This window comes from Xiphophorus couchianus, chromosome 23 (genome assembly GCF_001444195.1).
Source record: "Xiphophorus couchianus chromosome 23, X_couchianus-1.0, whole genome shotgun sequence".
Lineage (NCBI taxonomy): Eukaryota > Metazoa > Chordata > Actinopteri > Cyprinodontiformes > Poeciliidae > Xiphophorus > Xiphophorus couchianus.
Genome location: NC_040250.1, coordinates 2,052,501 through 2,075,791, shown reverse-complemented (window position 1 = coordinate 2,075,791; position 23,291 = coordinate 2,052,501). Strand labels below are relative to the sequence as shown.

The 23,291-nt window shown below is 38.2% G+C and overlaps 1 protein-coding gene across 6 annotated transcripts in view; it reads left to right on the top strand.

Annotated features, from left to right (window-relative positions):
- LOC114139297 (teneurin-3) overlaps positions 1–23,291 on the top strand; it is a 187,966-nt gene that overhangs the window by 105,861 nt on the left and 58,814 nt on the right. For 4 of the 6 annotated variants that reach the window (XM_028009148.1, XM_028009152.1, XM_028009149.1 and 1 more), the window contains 7 exons: positions 2,268–2,482; positions 7,165–7,375; positions 8,399–8,500; positions 10,569–10,763; positions 12,425–12,625; positions 19,449–19,634; positions 22,238–22,258. In XM_028009148.1, the coding sequence (XP_027864949.1) occupies positions 2,268–2,482; positions 7,165–7,375; positions 8,399–8,500; positions 10,569–10,763; positions 12,425–12,625; positions 19,449–19,634; positions 22,238–22,258 (1,131 nt within the window). The remainder of the gene's footprint in view (positions 1–2,267; positions 2,483–7,164; positions 7,376–8,398; positions 8,501–10,568; positions 10,764–12,424; positions 12,626–19,448; positions 19,635–22,237; positions 22,259–23,291) is intronic. The other 2 variants (XM_028009151.1, XM_028009150.1) reach the window with 1 other exon arrangement.

Genomic DNA, 23,291 nt, shown 5'->3' with positions numbered 1-23,291 from the left:
AGTATCCACCATTTTCATTATTCCATTATCCTTGGCCAATGCAGCATCAGTGGCAGCAGTTCAGCCCAAAACCATGATGGTGCCACCACCGTGCTGGTCCATTATTCTAGAGCCTTAAAGCCTCATCTTGACTCATCCAAACATTGTCACTATGGCCATAAAAATGAATACTTTTCTACACTCAATATGAATGTTTTTCCTCACTGAGCATTTGGCATGTGCCTGAGGGGCAGCTGCAAATTTCAGTCAAGCCTAACGGTGTTAATATTGGAGCGTGTGAAATTTGCTTCACTGTGGCCACAGGTGTTCCAGCAGTTTCCAGTTCATGGCAGACATGAGCCCCAGCAGACTCTGATCATGTTAACTAACTTTCTTTCATCTGAGGAGGACGGTCTGCATTGGCTATTCTGAAAACAGAAAACTTTCTGAATGGATGGCCTACATTTTATTGAAGATTATTTAAAGGCAGGTCTTATGAGCATTATTATATAGCAGTATATTAATATATTTAAGCCTTTCAATTAGATTAGAGAAAATCAACAGTAAATTCAAACTGATGTTTTGAATTTATTGTTTTTCCACACTTGAAAAAGTGTTGAGACATTTTACATTTATAAACAATATAAACATCCGACTAGAAATGTTCTGCACATCTTAAACAGAGGGACATTTTTTATGTGCTCCGGCTGCATTTTACTTGAAATGAAAATAAACTTTCATACACTCATGGTTGAAAGAAGGATTTTTAATATGCTTTTTCACATAACCTATAATACTTTAAATAGAACCTCAAGCTTACAAAATTTCTTATCAGATTTTTATCTTTAATAAAGAGGAAGACACAATAAATAAGTTTGTGTAAAACTAAATAGACCTCAAAATCCCCATATGTACTCAAATGGTGTTTATTACAATGACTGTGCCGATAAAAAACAGATAAATTTACATCTCAAATGAATATATAAGCATAAACTAAAACCTGTCAGAATGAGTTAATGGGTAGTTAAAGTATCCGAGTGTACATAAATTTAATCAAGCCAAGAATTAAATGACAAGAAGGACAGATTTCTATAGTAAAAAAATAAATAAAAAAACTACCACCACTGTCCTTTTCTAACAGAGCCATGGGAAATTTATAGAGATCTTTCACCAATTGAGTCACTTCAGACAGCTCTGTAGTCCCTAATCATAATCTTGGGTTATTGTGTATTCATCAACAAGCAAGCTGGCCATCTCAGCTCACCTTTACTGCAAAAAACAACCAAATGAATCTCCGAGCACAGTGTGGCTGCTTAGAATGCACAGCCACGGAAGCATTAATTGAGTTGAATAGGCCAGGCAAAAGCTCAATTGTTTAAACTGGGCTAGATTTAAATCCTCATAAGTACTGCTAATTAAGATAGCATGAGGCAGGTTTTGGACTGTTTAAAGGCAATCAATAGCCAGCTATTATTCTCCCCAGAGGTAAACTTGGCTTCCAAGCCTCACTTTGACTGAAGCGGAAGTGACAGGCAATGGCCTCATTACACACCCAACACTGAGGCATGCAAATAAAGGAAGTCTGGCACAAACAGATATAGTCACAGCTACAGTACATGTGTCGGCACACCACAATGCCTCTGAAGAGGAGGGGCAAAGCCAAGCTTGCTCTGTATCTTCTATAAGCATGCCTACACCAGCCACAGCTTTTTTATGGCAATAGCTTCATGCATTTTACTTTTTAATAGGAAAATTTGTTCAGGTGATAAAACGTTGACCGCTTCAGTTTTCCTTGTAAGTACATACTATACTCTATAACCTCTCACTGAATCTTGGCGCTATAAGGTAACAGTTGGAGGACATCATTCAGCAAATTGTTTTGATTTGCAGCTCCTGCTCTGGCAAGGAAGCTCTAAGTGCTTCTGACAGATTCCATTTACACCTTATCTGATATGAAGCCTCACTCCATGAACCACAAGGACCAAAAACAAAATGGGAGATCTGCCCTGTTAATGTGTTATAAAAAGACAAATATATATGGTTCTGTATATGGTTCTTTTTATTTATTTTGCTCAACAGGGCTTGGAAACAGGGCTTTTAATCCTGTCATGCTTGGTCACAGCCCATCTGGAGGAAATATGAAACTCACAGTTATGTATTGTCTTAATTGAGAAACACTGGAGAGCAACAGCAAAGAAAAACCCAAAGAGAAATAATTTATGAAAACTGTAAGGTGTAAGTGGTTTATGTGACTGAATAAACAATCTCTTTTCTTAATGTTGCTATAGGAAAGCCTGGGATTCTTCAACCTGAAAACAATTCCATCGACACCGGACAGGTGGACATCGGAAAGCGGGTGGCTCAGAGCGTCCCGCCAGGGGTGTTCTGGCGCTCTCAGCTCAGCATGGAGCAGCCACACTTCCTTAAATTCAACATCTCTGTGCAGAAGAGCGCATTGATTGGAGTTTATGGGCGAAAGGGTCTCGTACCGTCGCACACTCAGGTAAAGAAACCCTGAAAACTTTGCTTTTTTGTACTGAACAGGCGCTGATTGGGAATTCTACCGTTATTGGGTTTTACTTTATTTCATTTGTTTATAAATGGGGAGGCATGTATTTAGGATTATTATATACCACACACTTCTGAATTTGAAGTATAAGTACTTCTTTACCAATTGTTTAAAATGCAAATTGTGAAAAAATATAATACCTCTACAAAACCATTTGATGTCTGCCTTGCGTAGGAAGGAGCTCCACCTTTGATCAATAACACTCCAACACTGCCTACCACTGCATTTAACACAAAACAATGTTTGAAACCAAATTTCAAGATAACCATTTGACCTATTTTACTACTGATTCTCCTATTTATTATATGACCACTTAGTAATACATAGTAATACATTTTAATACATAATATTTTTATTTCAAATGATGACTTGGTGTTTAAATACAGAACAAAAGTTGGTCAAATCATCATAAAGTTAAGTTTAGTTGTCCATATTCTGCATTAAACTGGGAGTTTGATCCCAGTGTACCTGCACAAGAACAGAACAGAAAAACTTCAAAAACATGACAGGAGTTGGTGATTCACATAAGTGTCTTTGTTTCCATAAACTTAGACCTGTGGAGCAAATTTGTCAATATGCAGCACACATGGCAAAATAGAGAACAGTGTGATATTTGCTTTAAGGCATAACACAGAGATATTTAGTTTCAATAATAGAAAATAAAGTAAATCATTGCCAAACACAAAACCTTTGAATTAAGTGAAGACTGACAGCAATTATTCATGACTACAGAGTTGATTTTGGTTATGAAACTGTTTCAGTTTTAATCTAAAATGATTACAGGGTTTAGTTTTAGTTCTGCAGGAACAGATTTCCACATGTTGACCCTTCACACCAAAGCATTGCTTGTCTCAAGACAGATTTTAAATAAAAGCCACCTAACAATTTTAACTAAAACAGATGGAACCATAAAATACTGAGGAGCCTGGCGACGTAAGCATCTAAAAATAAGTTTGGGAAAAATTAGTCTCTTGTTTGCCAATGTTTATTCTAGAGGCTAAACAAAAATATTTGCATCAAAATATGTAAAATGTTTTTCTATTGCAACCTGCACTACTTCATGTAAATACTGCTAAATGGCCAAACCTTATATGAAGTGTCTTTTTGTTTTCCATGTCATTATACTAATCTGTCACCAGTTAATTATTTGTAGTTTTTCATTATATTTTTGTTATTCTATAGCTTCATCAAGTCTTTGTCATCAATGTGTTGTCAAAATGGAAATCTAAAATCAGCTTTCACCAAATAATTGAATAGATTATAATTAAATAATAAGTATCTGTTTTAACATTGAAATTTTTCTTACTTTTAACACAATAGAAACTTTGTCAATAAATCCTAATTATTGATGGTAATTTATTTGTCCTTATTAATTCACTTACTGTGTTGTGAATTTTGAACATCTGCTCATTTGTAAATAAAAACTTAGTTTTGTTTTTATCTGTGTTTCCTTTCCCATAAATATACGCTAATATCAAACTGAAGTGTTTCCAGAATGTCTGACGACAAAACTCTTGAATGACATTTCTGAGCATCTTAGTGTCTGGTGTGTGCTGATGGTGATGAAAGCTCTCAGACAATAGCTATTTTCCTCCACACTTAACAGAAAAAGCTCTCAGCTTCACCTTCTACTCATTCCCTCTTAGTACAGGTGGGCTTTACTTAAGTGTGGAGTGTTAAGACCACACTTTGATGGGAAAAAAGTTCAATATAAGTAACAATAGGTGAGTTAGTCTGCACTTCCAAGGCAAAAAAAGAGAAAGAAAGGATGAATAGAAAAAGATAACGGAACAAAATCAAAGTCCAAAGCATCCTTATTAGCAAGACGCTACGTTCATGTTTTAAGCCACTGCTATTCCGACACTCATCCTTGTCAATGTTCAACATTGTGCCCATTGTGTCTGCCTCTAAACTACATTCTGCTCAGGTACTGGAGGAACAAATCAATGCATTTACTTAACTGAGCATGAAAGACCCCAATGAGAGATATTGACTGTTCGTTGCATTCACTGCTTGGAAGACAAGACAGCATTTAAGTGCAACAACCTTTCCACCTTTGTCAAATATAGACTTCCTCCATCAGCTATTGAGTGTCTGTCTGTGATGATACAAATCAGACAAGTTTGAAGAAAGTAACTTTTTGTTGTTTTTTTTCTTTGAGGTTTGCATTCAGTCAGTCTGCGTTCAAAGACTTGGGAATGCACAGACTTTTCCCCTCAATCCATGAGATATCTGGGAACCTCTTCACACTTGGTCTCATGACTGCTATTCACCTGTATTGTTAGATTGAGATGAGTTAGGGAGCTTTCACACCAGGTAATCAAGATGTATGCGATTGGCCAGGGGGTGCAATGCTTGTGGGATGAACTGTTTTATTACTTCCCCCTCAAGTCAACAACACAAGAAGTCAACTTCTGCCAGGTTAATATCTCTTCCCAACCCACTCATCTTCTCTCCAAGGAGTTTGAACCGGGATGTTGACTTGACCTCTCTCCTGCTTTATACACATTTATGTTTGCTGAAACTCTGAATTTGATGTATTTTTTATGCTTCTTTCAACCATTTTAGAGAACTGCAGGGTTGTTAGTTCTGTTGTTAGAATGTGAGAGAGGAAACAGTCTTCACTCACTTCAAAATAAAAGCATAGATATATCTTCTAACTACTTGAAGAATTCTTAAGTCAATGACTAAAACTTCAACACATATATCAAACTGAATTCAACTGAAAAATGAACAAAACAGCAAAGTAAATTAGCTGTTTTAAAGAACTTAGGATTTTTTTTTCAATTTTTCTATGTTTCACCTTCAGTCTCAGAAAACCTGGTACTAGAGAGCGCCTGCTGAAGATACATGTAATGTTTGCACTCGGAGCACCTCGGTAGCATGAATAGTGTGCATGCAGTGGGGGATGTTTGGCTTTGTAGTCACATGGTTGGTAGAAGTTCTTTCCAAAGTCAGAGAAGTATGGCTGAGGCTGGTGGAAGAGGGGGAAAAAAATCCTTCTTATGCTGCAGAAACAGCAACGCTGAGCTGCTTCCACATAATCAGCTTGGACGGATTGCATCTAGCTCGCCTCGTCAAAGGTGTCTGAACTATTTTCCTAAATGTTTTCCTTGTAAAAACACGAAGTAAATACAAAAAATAGAGAAGAGGAACACAAAAACAGGCTAACGAGATAAAATAACAAAAAATAAATAAATGTTAATAAGAATAAGAAATGTACATTATTAATCTCTCAGACGACCGTTTTCCCTCCTTCCAGTCAGTCAAGATCTTCTTGAAATTGTCTGAATTTCCAAATGTCTGTTTGTATGATGGGGATCTTTCTAATATTCATGTCAGGCTGTGCTTGTGTAAAAATAACCTTGTTGACTTTGATCTATAGTGGCAGCCATCATGCATGAATAAACAGACTGCTATATATCTGCAGAATCTCAACATTTGTGTAAAAATGTTAAAACTGTCCCATAAACACATTTTCCTTCATATATTGTAGCATAATGCGGAAATTGTTAGAAATCTTACAGGAATCTGCATATGAAAACTGAAAAAGAACGGTGCTTTTTAACTCGCAGCAACCTGCCTCATCTCTGGGTTTGAATTGCTGCTCTTTTCAAAACGCAGCTACAGAGCCAATCTGTATGCATCGCACTCCTTAGCAGCCCACAGACTCTTTTTCCAGCCACAGACTTCAGTGTAGACACAGTACATCTGTGTAGCTAACAACTGCTTTAGCCTGGGGATCTGCTGTCTTCATCTGCTGTGCTACTTTGCAGCCTGCAGCCTGTTTGGGGATTGTTTGTACTGTATGCACTGCGCTGTTTTTTTGCTACACGTTACGGCGCCAGTCAAAATGTGGTTCAGGTGCTGCTGAGCAGGTGCAATGAGAGCAGATGCACCTCTTTACTCATTGGCAGGAATAACTCGTAGCACCTTGTTTACACAGTAAATCAATGTTTTTTTTTTTATTTTGAGAAGAAAAAAAGAAATACTCTCATGCAATAAGAAAAAGGAAAAATACACAAATTCTGTTACATTTGATATATGTATTTTTATCAGAAATCTATGTAAATAAATGTAATTATAACAGAATTTAAACATATCAAACATTAGAGACATTAAAATGTGACATTCATGCTAATCTTAATCTGGAAAAACTAAACAGATACATGTTTTATTCATTCAATGCAGATGAAGCAGCGTTGAACCAATCCGACTTTTAGACAAGCATTTTCACACCACATTGTCAAGGTTAATTTAACAGACTGTAATAAGCACATAATGTATTTTAAATTCCCATCAGAGTTCACAACATAGTTTTTGCATTTGCCTCAGAGCTGTATCAGTTCCATCAGTACACAAACACCTCTCCAGACAATATCTATCAACTCCAAATACCTGCCACAGGAAAATCAACAATTATTATACGTGAATATTTGCTATGTATACACAATTCACTTCTGGCTGTTTCTTGCATCAAAACTTTGCATATATACCATCAGAGGGAAATCCACTGGTTGCATACAAAGTATCCTACACAAAAAAACATTCTTACTTTTTAGACTGAATAGGAAACGCTTCTATCTGCTGACAAAAGCTCTCTGTATTTTGTACAGTATGACTTTGTGGAGCTCCTGGATGGCAGCCGGCTCATTGCCAAAGAGCAGTGGACCCTGAGCGAACCAGACACAAGGGCCCGGATCGATCACCCGGTCACCGTCCACCAAGCCGGATTCATCCAGTACCTGGACTCAGGGGTGTGGCACTTTGCATTTTATAACGACGGACGAAGCGTGGAAGTTGTCTCCTACAACACTATTATCCAGGGTGAGAGGACACACGTCTGCTGGGAGGGCTAATGAGTGTGAATGATGTGTAATGACATGTTTGGAAGGTTTTAATTTCCTGGAACAGCTGGGCCTGAATGTGAGTATCTGAGAATCTTTCCCAGACAAATTGAGTTTCCACAAAGTTTGAGCAGAGCACAGCGTAGATTTAGGTCTTCATTCCACTGCAGTGGATTATTGTGCTTAGCACTATAATGCAAGACTGTACAGAGCATTGATCCTACCCTCCTAACAACCTGTTCCGTGTTCTGAAGTCTGTGAAATTTCCTTGTGGGTTATGGAGAAGGAAAAACACTAGGGTTGAGTTAACGTTTTTCTTTTTCTTTCCTTTGGGGAGTCCCATTGATCCAGCCCTACAAATATGAAGGTATCGATGTGTGAGGTCAAAATTGCTTGAGTCTGACACTGGCTCAATGAACATCCAATACAAGCTAAAGTAATAACATAAAAGTTGGTCCTCTTAACGCCCATCAAAATGAGGGCCCTGGTCTTTTGGGGCTACGATTTATGAGCGTTGGTCTGTTGAAAGAACACAAGATCTGTCTGTAGGATATGTCAGATTAACTTCAACTCAGAGAGGATTTGAGCTGTAAACACTCAGGAGATTGCATGGCTTGTGTGGGCATGATCAGTCATTCACGGGGCTGGGGTGTTGGTGATGCAGAAGAGGAGACAGCAGGGGAAGGAAATGTCTCAAGGACATGGAATTATATGGTCTAATTTAAAATGCATCTTTGTGGATTTTACTTAACAGGGCTTAGTTGCGAACGGTAAGCATGCAGTGCACAGCTATGGAGGCTTAGACCTTAGTGGGACATAGACAAACAGCTGTAAATGTATGCCATGCTGGATCAGAGCACAGCACATAAGAGACACGTAATTCTTTAAAGAAGTCAGCTTGGTTTTCATGCCATTTTCTTTCACTATGCAGTTGTTAAAGGTTTTTTCTATGAACATGACAGTTCATAGAGGTATTAATAGCTGCACACTTCTGCACCCACAGAGTCTGTGACAGAGTGCACACACAACTGCTATGGGAATGGAGAGTGTGTGTCGGGATCGTGCCACTGCTTCCCTGGATTCATAGGACCTTACTGCTCCAGAGGTAATTACTCAGCTTTAATAATTGCCTTAAATGGTCCCTTCAGTCTTTTTAGGGCTTATCAGTTCAATATTCTTTTAATGGAAAATTGATCTGATAAGTTTAACATGGACCTATTTCACCTTAATCTCAACAAGTATATTTTGTCTGTCTAACCCAGGCCACAGTTCAGTTTGATTTTATTCCACCCACCTAGATTTCAGAGTAAAAATGTCTTTTTTTTAGTTCCACCATCATAAGACTGAAGTAAACTGAATCTGGCCCCGTGTGCTTACTCAAACTGAAGAAAAATTAGCTAAATCAAGTTCCATCTCTGGAGTTTGACTGATAAATTGCATTTGCTTGAATTAGCTTCCCTTCATTCATAAAGGTAAACATGTGAAAATCAAGAACTCTAGATCCCTGAGAACAACATTCAACCTGAACAGAAAACTTTCCATAGGACATAATTGTTAGAGCTGTTTCTGTTTTTGAGGATCTCTAAGCTAACAAGATATTTGGACTAATTTAAAGCAGAAATAAGAGCAGGCATTACTCCACTCCCTGCACATCTGGAATATTTCCTTTTTTATTTCCATTTTAACGAATGCTTGCAGTCTTGTACTCAGTAAAATCTTTTTATAATAGACCATGTGCATGTAGGCATCATATTGGGTTTCACAGCTCAGGCTGGGTACTAATTGGACTTGAGTTCATAACAAGGATGGAGGTATGGAGCCCATTCTGTTGACCAAACACAATCTATTTGAGAATGTAGATCCTCACCTTAGCTTTAAAATTTTGAGGTTGAATTTTTTAAATGCATAAAACACAGCAGCTTTGTCGTTCAGCCTTCCTGTGAGAAGTCTTGCTCTCTTTCACTCTCTCACAGCCTGACTGAACTGCAGAATCCTCTACTCTTGTTTTCCCCTCAGCAGCTTCTTTTGATGCAGTGCTTTCTCCATTATTATTTTAACATCTGACCAATTCTGAAAATAGCTAAATGAGTCACTTAAGCCATTAGAACATGGCCTTAAACCGGTTCTACCACAGTCAGTCCCGACCGGAACCAGCAGTTCCTACCCATCTTTCATAACTTCAGGGTGGTTCTACCCGGGCCAAGCTGAGTATTGCTCACAATCTGTGTCATTGACACTAGACTTCCTTCGCTGATTGGGTCAAGCTTTAATCTTAACTACTTTGCACTTTTGGGCTGTTTGTTTTTGAGACAAAATGAAACAGCTACATTTATTTGAGTGAGGCATAATAAAAACCAAACAGAGGATGACATGTAACACTGGCTATAATCTTAACTGATAATACCTTTAATAATAATTGCCATATGACTAAATAAAAAATAAATGAACATTGCATGTGTTTCAGATCTTAATTAAATTTTTAGTGCACAAGATAATGTGCTCTGAGATGCCTTCCCTTTGTTTCGTTCATTTTGACTGCAAAGGGCCTTGCATGCCACTCTGCTGCTGCTGCACGCAGTCACTGAAGCCACTGTTGTTATGTATATATCTGGATTACATTTCATCTAACCACAACCTCAAGGTTCTGCTGAGTATCGCTGCAAATGACATCAGAGCATCGACCACAGCTCCTGCAAGCTCAAACTGGCCCACATTCTCATGTTCCCACCCATGTTCATGCCACAATACTGAGGAACACACACCAATGGAGACACACCCAACTTAGCTAAAACCAAACCAGACATTAGCCAGCTGGACTGAGACTTCGCAGTGGAGAAGAGGCTTTTGTAACAGCATTTACATGGAAAAAGATTGTTTTTAATGTGACCTTTAGGTTATGTTCATTGATCAGAAGAAATATATAACACTAATTATTATAATAAGTTTCTGACGAGCTGGTTACCTGTCAGGACCAATATTTTTGAAAATTTCCGTGGTTAATCCTAAATATGGCCTCCCAGCAACTTCCTGGTGCTTCTCTACAACAATATTACAGCTACATAAAGTCTAATGCATGTAGATTTTATTTAATAAAGCTAGAACATAATTTAGTCATGGCCCAAACTTACATTTTTGCATAATTTTGACTCCTCAAACATGATTTCTTTCCTCAGCTGCTTGCCCCGTGCTGTGTAGCAGTAATGGCCAGTACACCAGGGGGCGCTGTCAGTGCTATAGCGGCTGGAAGGGCACCGAGTGTGACGTTCCAGCAGCCCAGTGTATCGATCCGCAGTGTGGGGGACACGGACTCTGTGTGGCGGGAAATTGTGTGTGCAACACCGGCCACAAAGGAGTCAACTGTGATCAAGGTAAGCCAGGAAGAAAAACTCTTCCTGCTGGATTCAAAGCCGACCGATGCAACACATTTCTTTGTGATGCTCTGGGGAAATCGACTCATTCTGTTAGTGAAACAATCGGCGTTTTCAACTCCACCAAGCGGATAATGCTTTGGATGTTGTTATTGATATTGTGTGTATAAATTAACTCTCTTTAAGTGTTAAGACCTCATCGGGGGTACAAGCTTGAACAGACTACACTTTGCCCGTTGATGCAGTCACCTACCACAGGCCTCCACAGATGATGACACCTGTGAAAATCAATCAGTTTGTGGCATCTGCTCCTCTGTTAAGAAAGAGCTGCTTCCTCTTTCTTGTCAGCCGCCCCTCCCAGCTCCAACCCTTTCACTTCATTGCATTTAACTTTATTGATCCGCATGCAGATAAAAGGCAATTATCAGCTCAGATTTACATGTGGGAGTTGTTGACCCTACATGGCAAAGCTATTGAGTTCACTAATGAATATGTTGAGGTTTCTTTGGAGTGAAGAAGCATTGGGGAGGAGCTGCATCTGTAGCTCTTAAAGGATTTCCTGATTATTTTAAGTTTCCTTGCAAATATAAAAATGCATTTAAAAGTAGGGCTGAAACAATTAATCGTGATGAATCGATTATTGAAATAATCGTTGGCTAACTGGTATTTACAGACTCAAGAAAGGTCAATTGCTGAAAGAACAACACAGTCAGAGCAGTAATTCAGCTAAAACTGTACAAAAAATATATGCATTTTACATTTACGATTAAAAAAAACTTTATTTGTAATGTTCTGCCCAAAGTTCTTTTAGTGGCATATTTTTTGTTTCACCTGGTTGAAAATCAGAAAAAAATCTCCTATAAAGCACATTTTTCTGACCAGGTAATAATTAACTAATCAAAAGATGCCCTACACTTTATTGATACAAAGTCCAACAGAAAGAACTGAGCTTTTCACATGTTGATGTTGGAAGTATTTCTGCAGCTGCAGATGCGTCATTTCCTACAATCACTAAGAAACCTACAAAAATAGGTTTATTTTCTTATTTAAAAAATGAATCTAACAATTTTTTTTATTTGCATTTTCTTATGCATTTCTAATGTATAAAAAAAGCTGAAGTGATTCAATGAGAATTCTACGTAATATGCCTTTTTTCAATTAGAACAATCGATTAATTGTCAGAATAATTGATTACTAAAACACTCGTTAGTTGCAGCCTTATAAAAATGGGAATAAGGCAGGAAGATGGAATATTTTTGGCAACTCTTTCTAGTTAGTAATAGGTTGATTATGTAGGTCATAATTGGCAATTATTACCCAAGATCAGTATAGTAATTGATCATATCAGTCTAGACACTAATTGGGCATTGTTTCACAGTGCCTATAATGGAGCATAATTATACTGTTTCTATGTTGGAACGACCCTATAATACATCGTAGAGCAGCTAGTTGAACATCGGGTGGAAAATTACTATTGGCAGCAACGAAAGCCTGCGAAAATTTCAGCTGCGGCTCGATCGCCATCATCCGGCTCTCGAGCTTTTCCTCTCTGAAAGTGACTTTTGGCTGGTTGAAGATTCAGAGTGGCCAGGGTAAATAAATATGTTTAAATCTAGAAGTGGCAAAGTGACATAGCTGTCACCCTGGTTGTGTGTCTTCAGTGGACTGTGTGGACCCGACGTGCTCCGGTCACGGAGCCTGTCATCACGGCGAGTGCCACTGCAACCCGGGATGGGGAGGGATCAGCTGCGAGATTCTGAAGAGCACTTGTCCAGAGCAATGCTCCAGTCACGGCACGTTCAACACCGATACGGGAACCTGCGTCTGCGAGGCCAAGTGGACGGGAGCCGACTGCTCCATAGGTCAGAAACCATTTTATCCATTCAGTTGTTGCATGTGTCGACTGGAGGATGTTTTCATTTTGTTAATTCTGCAACTACTCGCCTCTGTGAAATGAGAGCGTTGAAAGTGACGACAGAACGCGCTCCTTAAACCCCGGACAACAGCTTTGAAACAGCATATTTGTGTCATGAATGTATGAGATTTACAGGCGTATTCAAGAAGCTCAGCAATTAAAAACCCAAGAATTACAGCTGTTATGTTTGACCTTCTAAATGGAATATGGTAAATTGCTGATTCCCAGTTGAATAGCTCACTACTTTTTCTGTTGAGTGACTCAATTGTTAATCAAGAGTCTCAGCTGTAATTAAATTTTAGTATTTTAATTAAACTTGACAGTTCTGGTGTTTTTAAACTTTTTCGATGTAATCACTGGAGGCAGAAAGTTAGAGGCTTTCAGATCCCAGACAAACACACACACATGCACCCACCCACCGACACTCATGCACACACACATGCTTTTCTCACCAAAGTTAAAGAAGATATTAAGCTTTTTTCTTTTAAGAAATGAATCTGTAGCCTTTTTTCCCCATTCAGTCCTTTTTTATTGATGATTGAGCTATAATGATTTCTGCTGGATCAATCTATGTGGTTAGATCTGTGGGATTATGTCTTTTCTACTCTATCCCCGGGTAACTTTTCAGCCACGCTAGCATGTAATTGGCACCACATTTCTCCGTATTTATTCCAAACAAACTTCCCCCTCGCTGCGCCAGGCACCAGGTCCACCAAACAGCAGACGTATGCGCCTTTACTAACAGGCTGCAAGTTGAAATAACACATCTCTGCTGTAGCGCAGTAGGGCCACATGTGGGTGTCTTATTATTCGGAAAGTTAAGGAATAATTGTTCAACTTGGCAGCACAAGTCCTGGTGAGATTATGGCAGCTGTGATGGTGATATATGGCTTACTTTTAAACGACTATTAAAAAAAATTTGGTTCTGGTTTTGAAATATAATTTAGTGAGATAGAAGGATAATTTATTTTCTAAAATTATTGTGTGACAATTTGGAAAAAAAGCTCTGAATCAATCATATACCTTATTTTCTTCTGATATTTTCCATAAGGGAGCAACAAAATTACTCATTTGTGATGTCTCACTAATTCGTAGCGTGCGCCTGGAGCCACGGTGATAAATGGGAGCGTGAGGTCCGGTTTAAACTGCTGCAGTGCTGCCGGTTCTGTGTTTGAGAGCACTGCATTACATTCCTCTATTTTCTTTAGGAAGGTTACTTATTTTCAGTAAGGTAACACTTTCAGTGCATGATTGGCATGAACATTTTAATAATTGTCGACTTGTTCAAAATGCATTCAGAACAATGTAAGCAGCTCCAGCTATTTGGACAGGAAGATTTTTAGACACTTTGTGTCTTTTTGCACAATGGAATACCTCAATGTTTCATATCTAGAAAATAATCTGAGGGTGAGCGCTGAAAATAAATCCAACACAAAATGCTTTCCTTGAGTCTGAGAAGACAAATGTTTACATCTGATAGCCGCTCACGCTTGGAAAGTTTGGTGAATAAACAGGAGGACTGAGGAGAGACTCCTCTGGAAATGATACTTCATTATCAGTTTATTCGTTTAATACAGCAGCTGGTCGTTTCCACCTTTCGTCTTTTCGTACTTTAGAGATTTTTTTACCTTGTTGCCTCTGACTGCCTCGGCCGGGAGAAGGAGACGTCCGCTGTGAGACGCTGCGTTACCGCCTCAGAGACCTGTCACACCAAGAGCAATTTTTCTTTCTTTTACACAGGCACAACTCAAAAAACTAAAAAATCATTGAAAGGTTAATTTATTTCAGTTTGAACAATGCAACTTATATATAGGATTAACACCCACACAGACTGATATATTGCAAGCATTTACTTCTGCTTGCTAATTATGGCTTATAGCAAACAAACACCCAAAATTCACTTTCATAGACAAGTAAAATAATACATGACAATTTTTAAATAAAAACTATTTACAAAGAAACCTGCTGCCTTTTCAGGCGTCCAGCAGACAGATTGCTTCATACAAGCACATTAATGGAAAATTCAGTAGAAGGAAAAAAAGCACAGCAGTAAAAGGGCACTATCAGCAAGGATAAAGGCAGAGAAAAATGGCTGGACTGTTGCTCTTTGGTCATAATTACAGTCAGACAGTGCTATATCCATGCATATAGCAATCAAAAGGTTTAGTGGAAGGAAAACATATGGTAGAGAAAGCCATAAAAGGATAGCCACAACATTTAAATGAGTGCAAAGCAAAACCCTTTCAAGAGTTGAGGGAAGATTCATGTCTTTTCAAATGAAAGAAAATGTAGCATTAATTTGTTACAGTGTGGAGGAAGAGGAGAGACATAAAATCTAAGCTGCTTCATCTCCACAACTTAAACTTCTGGATTAACATTATTTTATTTTTATTTTGTAGATATCATTCTCTAACTCTATAAGAAACTAAATATTGAATTTTTAATGATAGTGATTAACCTGTTATGAATCTGAGTTTGTGTTTGTGATGCATCTATAGTTTTCTTCCTGCAGGACTTTGGTGGCAGTTATTTTTACTGTAATCAGGGCTCATAATCTGTCATGTTTCATCACATTAAACTGGTTCTAATATGGATCAGAGCCACAGGCTGGAAAATAAAAATACCTCAACAAACCTAAACTGTCCCAGATATTTTAATATTTAAACATATTTAATCTTTGTAAATCAACTAAAAGACAAATAAATGAATCAGCAGTGTTTTAGTGTGACATGGAAGTAGACTGGGATTAAAATGTTTTATATGTACAATGGGTGTAAAAGTTACCAGAAGGGTTTCAATGCTCATCCTGATTAAAAAAATAAATAAACAAATAAACTTTATGATTTTAACAGTCACAAACGTCCTTGTGTTGTTTAGCAAGAGGTGACATCTGCAACGTGTTTATAATCTCCAACAATTTAAACCTAAAAAAATTCATCCGATTCAATATGTTTTGAACTAATTAAATCTTACTGTGGGTGAGATCACACTCTTACAGTTTTGTAATCAACACCTTGATTGAAGATGAAACATATGTTAATACCAAAACTCTTATTCCTCTGAACCTTAGCATATGTTCTTCCTTTGCATGTGTGGACTTAGAGATTAGTTGGAAATAATCTTTGGAAGTCGTTGGTAGCAGCCTCGTGTGATGTGGGGAAAAGGAGACATTTTTGTCTTCCTGTCTCCCTGCAGCCGTCTCTTCATTAGTTACCTTCTGTGCATTAGATGGGTTTGCCTTTCGACACAGGTAGGTGTCTTGTTAGTTCAAAGGCTGGCCCCTCCTGGCTGCTATCTGAGAATCAGGTGATTTATGCGCCGTTGCCCCTCTCAGAAATGACTTCTTCCCTGCGTGTTGCAGCCGAAGTGGAACACATACTGAGTCAAACAATTAAAAACAGAACTTTCAGTCTGTTTCAGTCTCTTTAAAAGAGTTGAGCATATCTCTCTTGGGCTGAACTTGGGAAAATCAAAGCGTAAATGCGTCGGGACGGTGCGTTTGAAATAACAGGTTCCTTTGCAGACCTTTTGAAGCAGCATGAAGCCAGTTTGGATGGGCCCAGGAACAAAGGAACGATTGTGTTAGAGAACAGGGTTTTTTCCCTCCTTTGTGTCCCACTTCATTTAGGTTTTGTCTAAAGAAGTAATTTTCAATTCTTTTAAAGTGTTCAAAAATTTCAGACAAATCCACTCGCGCAGCACGACATCTTGTCAATAGCAGAACTGATAAGTCTGGCCTCGCTGCGGTGCGGTCCAAGAGTTGGGGAGTTTACCCATCTGGCTGGGTGGAGGATTCCTTCGTAATTAATGCTGCGGTTCTTCTTCAATTAAATAAACTTTAATTAACAAGCTGTAGCATGGATCGACCGCCCACAACCCCCATCCAGCTCGAGTCAGGGGCATGTTAAAGGCAGATAAACACTTTTGCACTAATGAAAAATTGATTGCATAGATTCTATGAGAAGGAGGTATTCCTTTGGAATTAAATGACTCCCCTCCAGAGGCACGCTTAATATTCTACAGTGTCTGCTCAGCTTAATCAGAACCATCCAAGGTCCCTCAATCGAAGAAAAACTCCATTCAGTGAGCTGGAGGAGACAGACAGTCAAAAAAACCTCAGTGAAGGGGATGAGTGAGAGCAAAACAGTGGGAGTGGACTGGATTAAAGGAAAAATCATGAACAATATGAGCAGCTACTTTATTACTTTCCTGTTACATTGTGAGCTGCAAATGATTCTGGTTCATTTATTTTCTCTGAAGTCGATATGAAATGCAGTCTAAAAACGTAAGAATTTCCTATCAACATGTTGGATTTAAAAACTTACTGGGGTGTCAGTGTTTTTTTTGTTTGTTTTTTTGTCATTTGATTTTCTTTTTAGGAATGGTTCCACAACGAGTTTCAAGGTAATTTTTTTGTCTTCTGAAATGAACATTTAAATTTAATCACATTTTAAAAATTTTGCTCATCCCCTTTTGACACTTAAAAAGGCAAACATTTAGTATTTTGAGTTTCATTTTTATTCCTGATTTCACCAATCTTCCTCATTTTGAAGCAGAAAAGAAACCACAGACCATCACACTACCACCACTGTACCCGTCTGCCAGAATGCTGGGTTAGTTTTACACCAAATATAACAGGTCACACACTTTTGTCCGGTCAGTCTACACAACATTTTGCTGAAATTTTTGGGGACCATTCACGTAAAAGAAATGATGGAATATAATCCAAACATGTGAGCTCTGAAGGATTGGTATAATTCAGCAGATTTAAATCTGCAATTTCCTCATGTTGTCAATCCATAACAGAAGATAGAAGTTACACTCATTCCACTCTTTATTACAATGTATTTATGATAAAAGAAATTACAGGAATATGCAACACACAACATATACAATCCATCCAACAGGACAGATCGAAATACAAAATGAACACAATGAAATAAAAGCATAATTCTGCAAAGAATCATTGAAAATGACAAATAGCTGATTAACAGCATCAAAATGGCCAAATTAGATGCAATTAGGATTAATTGCATATCCATAGTAACAATAATGGTTACTGTGTCAAAACACTCAAGAAGGAGCAAGTAAAACAACTAAAAAGCAGATTACTTTCAACAGAGAACTCAATACACAATATTTAGTTACTAGCCAAACAATAAAAGAGGGCAGACTTACAACCATGGGCGCATAAACATTGATTAAACATAAACGAGTGTCCAAATAAAGACGAGGATCTTCTGATGAATGAAAGTCACTGTGTCCTGATGACTAGTAGAGTTGTGATGATCGAACTGAAACAGGAGCATCTCTGAGACACTGAGCAGAGTCCAGTTCTGCAGTGAGAGGAAAAACTCTTATGGGATGGTGATGCGTTCAGAAACGAGTAAATAAAAGAAACTTGTCAACAATGAATTTGGCTGGGATTGATTTTACCCTTCAAACTCTCCTATCAAAAGGATTTCTGTCCAGTCTCACTTCCTGATGGTTGAATCATGACCTTTGACCTTACCTGTGACAATTGTTCTGGGTTCCTATGTGACCACCTGTGGGAGCCTTGTGACCAAAAACTTAAAAGAGTTATTATTCTCTCACAGCAAAAATCATTATTCTGAAGATTTGATAGTAGCTCTTGTTTTCGGTAAAATCTGCACGTCTCCATTTCCCGTAAGAGCAGAAGCAGCTTGTTGAGCATTAGCTTTAACATGAAAAACTCAGATTCCTCCCCAACAACACATCCAGTCATGTCAGTTTTCTGAAGACAGCACATATCTGCAACAGCTGCTCTTCTGTTTGCAGTACTATAAGAAAGCATGTTCATTACACATCTCTGAGTGGAGACAAAAGAACCCAGCTTCAGTCTGTTAAGACCAGGCAAGTGAGGCTTCATAATTTGCCAGAGTGCTTATTTTGGAAGTTTTTCCACATACAGTAATTGCAGTTCTTTTTTCTTACAAGCTTTTTAGACATAGACAGGTTTTGTTTCATTTTAATAGAGCCGCGCCGATAAATAATGCAATCCATGAAAATAGTGGAGCCTTAAACTGTGAAAGCATCACAAACAAAAGTCTGTTTTTATTTCTTTTATTCCAAGGTAGTTATTGAGACAAATGCTTAATGTATGTTGTTAACAGTTCCTGATGACAGCCACTTGTTAGAGGGATTGAAGCAGTTTGCTGATCAGATAATTTCAGCCCTCAAAAATTTGCAGCTGAAGGAAACAAGATTAAGTTTATGTGATCTGACTCTGAAAGCTTACTACTTGCATTTTTAGAAACCTAAAGCTTCTATTTAACATTTAAGATTTTATTCAATTTGTGTAAAACAGTCACTTTTCATTTAGCTTCAATGTGCTACAGAGATGTCTGGACGTTTCCAGGCTCTGGGAGTTGATGGAAATATATTTTTTGGCAAACATTTTCACTCTTTGGAGCAAAAATTGTGCAGTTAAGTTACAGCTAAGTTCTAATATGCAAGCATCACATTTCTCATATTTGGGACGATGCTTACATAAGTATCCAAAGCTCCATGAATTTTTATACTTTAAATCAACAAAAAGTTGCACATGGTTGTTCAGTGGAAACAAACGTACAGATGGTTCTACAAACAAATTTTGTTTACTGTTGAACTTTTTGGCCCAGTTTAACTCTTCTGAGCAAACATTAGACAGGGATTTTTTCTTGTTTTTTAGTGGCAGATGCAGAAGGAGGTAGAGGGCTTTCACAGAACAGAAGATGCATGTTTCAGCAGCTCTCTTGTTTCTGCAACAGAGGTGTGTGTGGTGGACTGCGGTTCCCACGGCTCCTGCATCGGTGGTGCCTGTCACTGCGAGGAAGGCTGGACGGGACCAGAATGCGAGCAGAGGGACTGTCACCCACGCTGCATTGACCATGGAGTCTGCCGGGAGGGCAAGTGTGACTGCCACCAGGGCTGGACGGGCGAGCACTGCACCATCGGTGAGCCACGGCGACACACACACCTACACACGCTTCCCAGAGAGACCCAGGCCCCAGAGGGAACTCATCTATTGGCAGGCATAAAAGGGCACCGCTGGAAAGTGAACGCTGGTATTTTCAGAAAGGGTTCGAGGCATTAGATCATTTTATACTTCTGTTGCTGCCCACGCTCTTCTAACAACCACCACAAACTAGACAGGAGTTGTTAGTGATGTTTTCAGGGTGCACAGCTCAACCTCTGCTGGCTGGAGCCCAGTTTCCACAGAAAACTGAAACTATCAGAGCAGCCAGGAGGCGGTCTGTCAAACTCACTGAAAACCATTAAAGGACTGGTTCCCAAACATGGGAAGTCTTGTTTCTATTTTTTATTTATTTATTTTTTTACAAATAATTGTCATAAATCCAAACTGGGATTTAAAGAGTATGCAGTTAATATAGAATATTTCAATTTCATGCTACAATACGTCTAACGTTATGATTATTCTATATAACACAGTATAGAATAATCCAGTTCAAATGAAACCAGTCCTGGAGAATACAGTTCTGTAAAAATGAATAAATGAAGCATTATTCACCTTTAAATGGTCAAACTCTGCCAACTCCTCACTCACTAAACAACTAAGCAGTAAAATCTAATTTAGCTGTAAATTTCATGTATAATTTTTTAAAGCTTGTGTCTCCACCTGACGCAGAGGCACCCTGGGTGAAGAGCCATTTCACTCATTAAAAAACCTCTTCAGTAAGAACAACGTGCTACTCTGTGTTCTTGTTCAAGTTTAGATGTTATTAATTTCTCCTTCAGCAGCTTTGGGTTGTACCTTCACCTTCACCCAGACTGTTTTATTTATTAAATTCATCTTAGTAGCAAACCTTTGGTTTTCCACAGGCAATGACCTCCTGATCCGAATGGAAATGTTTTCTCTGCTGAGATTTTCCTCCATCTGCAAGAGATATAAAGAAACTGATGTGAATGGAAATATTTCAATCCTTTGAAGAACAGATTGCTGAAAAACATAATTTTTGTGAAAATTTTGAATATTCATATGGTAAATCTTTGAATATTATGTTTGCTTTTTTTGTCATCTGTTGCTCTTTTTTTCTTCCACTCGACACATTCTTCCTTCAAAAGAACCGCATATTAACTTTGTACTTTATATAAAAAATTAATATATTCCACCTTTTAAACTGCTGAAGTGGGTCTTCTGTATTAGTGAGTCAAGGGCAGGTATTAAGGGAGCCACGAAACTGTTGGAAGGCCTCTTTGGAATATCATTTTTTTCCAAAATAGCAGTGCTTCACCTGGCATTAATGAGGATAATGAGTTCTGAGATGCCACTTCTTATTGACCTTTACTTCAGACTTCCTCCACATCTTCCCCTCTGCCAAAGGTCCTGTAGTTAAACCTTGACACCCAGCCTCAAACACCGTTCTCCCAAGTGTCATCCTCCTGCCTCTCAATGGCGGCACATTAGCCGCGAAACAAAAAGATCCGACCCTCCAAAACTCTCGAGTCCTAATTACGTATTTACAGGTTCTCTCTCAAGCAATCCCCTCTCTGCAGCCCGGGTCCACCTCTGAGGCGAGAGGAGATTGCAGTGAGGGAGTTGTTGGAAGGGTCACATTCCTGATCTTATTAATCTTTCCCTCCTCGGGGGCCGCCTCTGCACGTCATCATCCATTTTCTCTTTCTTTTCTTCTGTTCGAGGCTCCCGTCAGGAAAGTAACTCCATGCTTTGGACTCTCATGAATAGGCAGTGTGCTACCTTTTCTTAAAGGAACTGGGAGCTTATTTTGTCTTTCAAACTCTGAATAACTGCCATTTGCACAAAGCGCCTTTTAATCACATTACATGGTCAACGCCTGAATGGAACACTTCCTTGGTCATTCTTTTTCACAAGCATCTAGATCCTGTTTTATATGCAAGGCTTACCCTATTGTCAACTGCTTTCTCAGCACTGCGGTTTGCTGCGAAGGTGTTTTTGATTTGTCTCAGAGTAAAATCACTGAAGTGGAGATGATGAAAAGATGTAAAAAAAAAAATAAAATAAAAAAAATGAAAGCACAGAAGCAGAGAACTGTTCTTCCTGATCCATTCACATTGGAAGCTGAGGCCGTACACATGCTGACATGCAGGCAGAGAAATGTTTTGATGCAGACCGGGATGAAACTGATTCAGATGGTCCGAAAACAAAGAAAAGACAAACTGTGCATGTTTAAAATGAGAAAAAGCAGATGGAGAGTGTTAACAAAGGCTTCGTTTTACCCAAGACAAGCTGCAGAATTGATTCAAGTTGGTTTTTTAAACAGAAATATATGAACAAATCAAGGCTCCTTTACCCATTGGGACATTTAGTATTCTGATTAATCACTCCAACTTTATTTTAAAAGATTTTCACTCCTTTCACTACGCTAAAAATAAGCTTCTGTAACTGTAGCTGCTGTTACTTCTGTCCATTTCTCCAATAGATTTTCTGTTTGTTTCTTTCTCTGCATGCTTTTGCCTAACTCTTTCTTATATCCATTCTCTTCTTTATTCCATGTTTCTATGCCTGTCTGCCTCCCTCTCTGTCTCTTTCCGACTCCGTCTTGGCTTACACGTGTAGCCTTGGATTCCAGAGTATCAGGTAAAAAGACTTTCCCTTTGTTCAAAACTTTTATCTTTATATAAATATTTTTTTATGTGCTTCTAATCAAACTGAACCCATGTTTTGCTTAAAAATGCGAACGCTTTAAAGCATAAATTTGGTGAACTTGCATCTTCCCTCTCTTTCATTAACACTAGTCATACAGGTAATCCTCAATAAATTATATTGTCACTTAAAGTAAATTATTTTAATTATCAAATTAAATATTTATTCCCTTTAATTTTGGTAATTATGTCTTACATGCAATAAAAAAAACTAAATTCAGTTTCTAAGAAAATAAAATATTGCACAAGAGGAATAAATCAGGATTTTTAATGAATAGCATGTCAGCCTATTAAAAAGTTAATACTTTTTAACTTTTTAAGTTAAAAAGTTTTTGTTTTTTTTTTACTTTTTACAGTTTTTACAGTACAGCACAGTGCATGTAATGTGCTGCACAGTACATGCACTCATTACTAGATTGGGTCTGCTTTTGGATGAATTAGTGCTTAGATGCTGTGGGAGATATTTGTACTTTTGTCGGTGTGAGCAGCTGCCAAGTCCTGAAACGAGGAACTCCATAAAGTCTGTCAGCAGAGAAGCACGACTGTCTCCAAAATGTCCTGGTGGACGGCAGCGCTGATTACATGGTTCCCGAAATCATAACTGAATCTGAAAACTTCACTTTAGACATGAAGCAGCTTTGATTCTGTGGCTCTTTATCTTGATTTGTAATTGAAATATTATATTTTCTTGAATTCCAAAAGAGTATTTGAATCTTTCCTAAACTCTTGAATGCTTTAAATGTTGTGGTTCTTCTACCACATGTTTTCCTTCCTCTAAACTTTCTATTAAACTAGACATAGAACTGTCTTAACAGCCAGTTGATTCAGCAATTGCTTATGGAAATTGACAGACGACCATCAAGTCAGCAGTTTATTCTGTTTTTTTTTTTTTTTTTTAGATCTCGTGTGTCAGATTCAAGGCACATATGTTTTTCTGTATGGGACATAAATATGACCTTCAATATAAA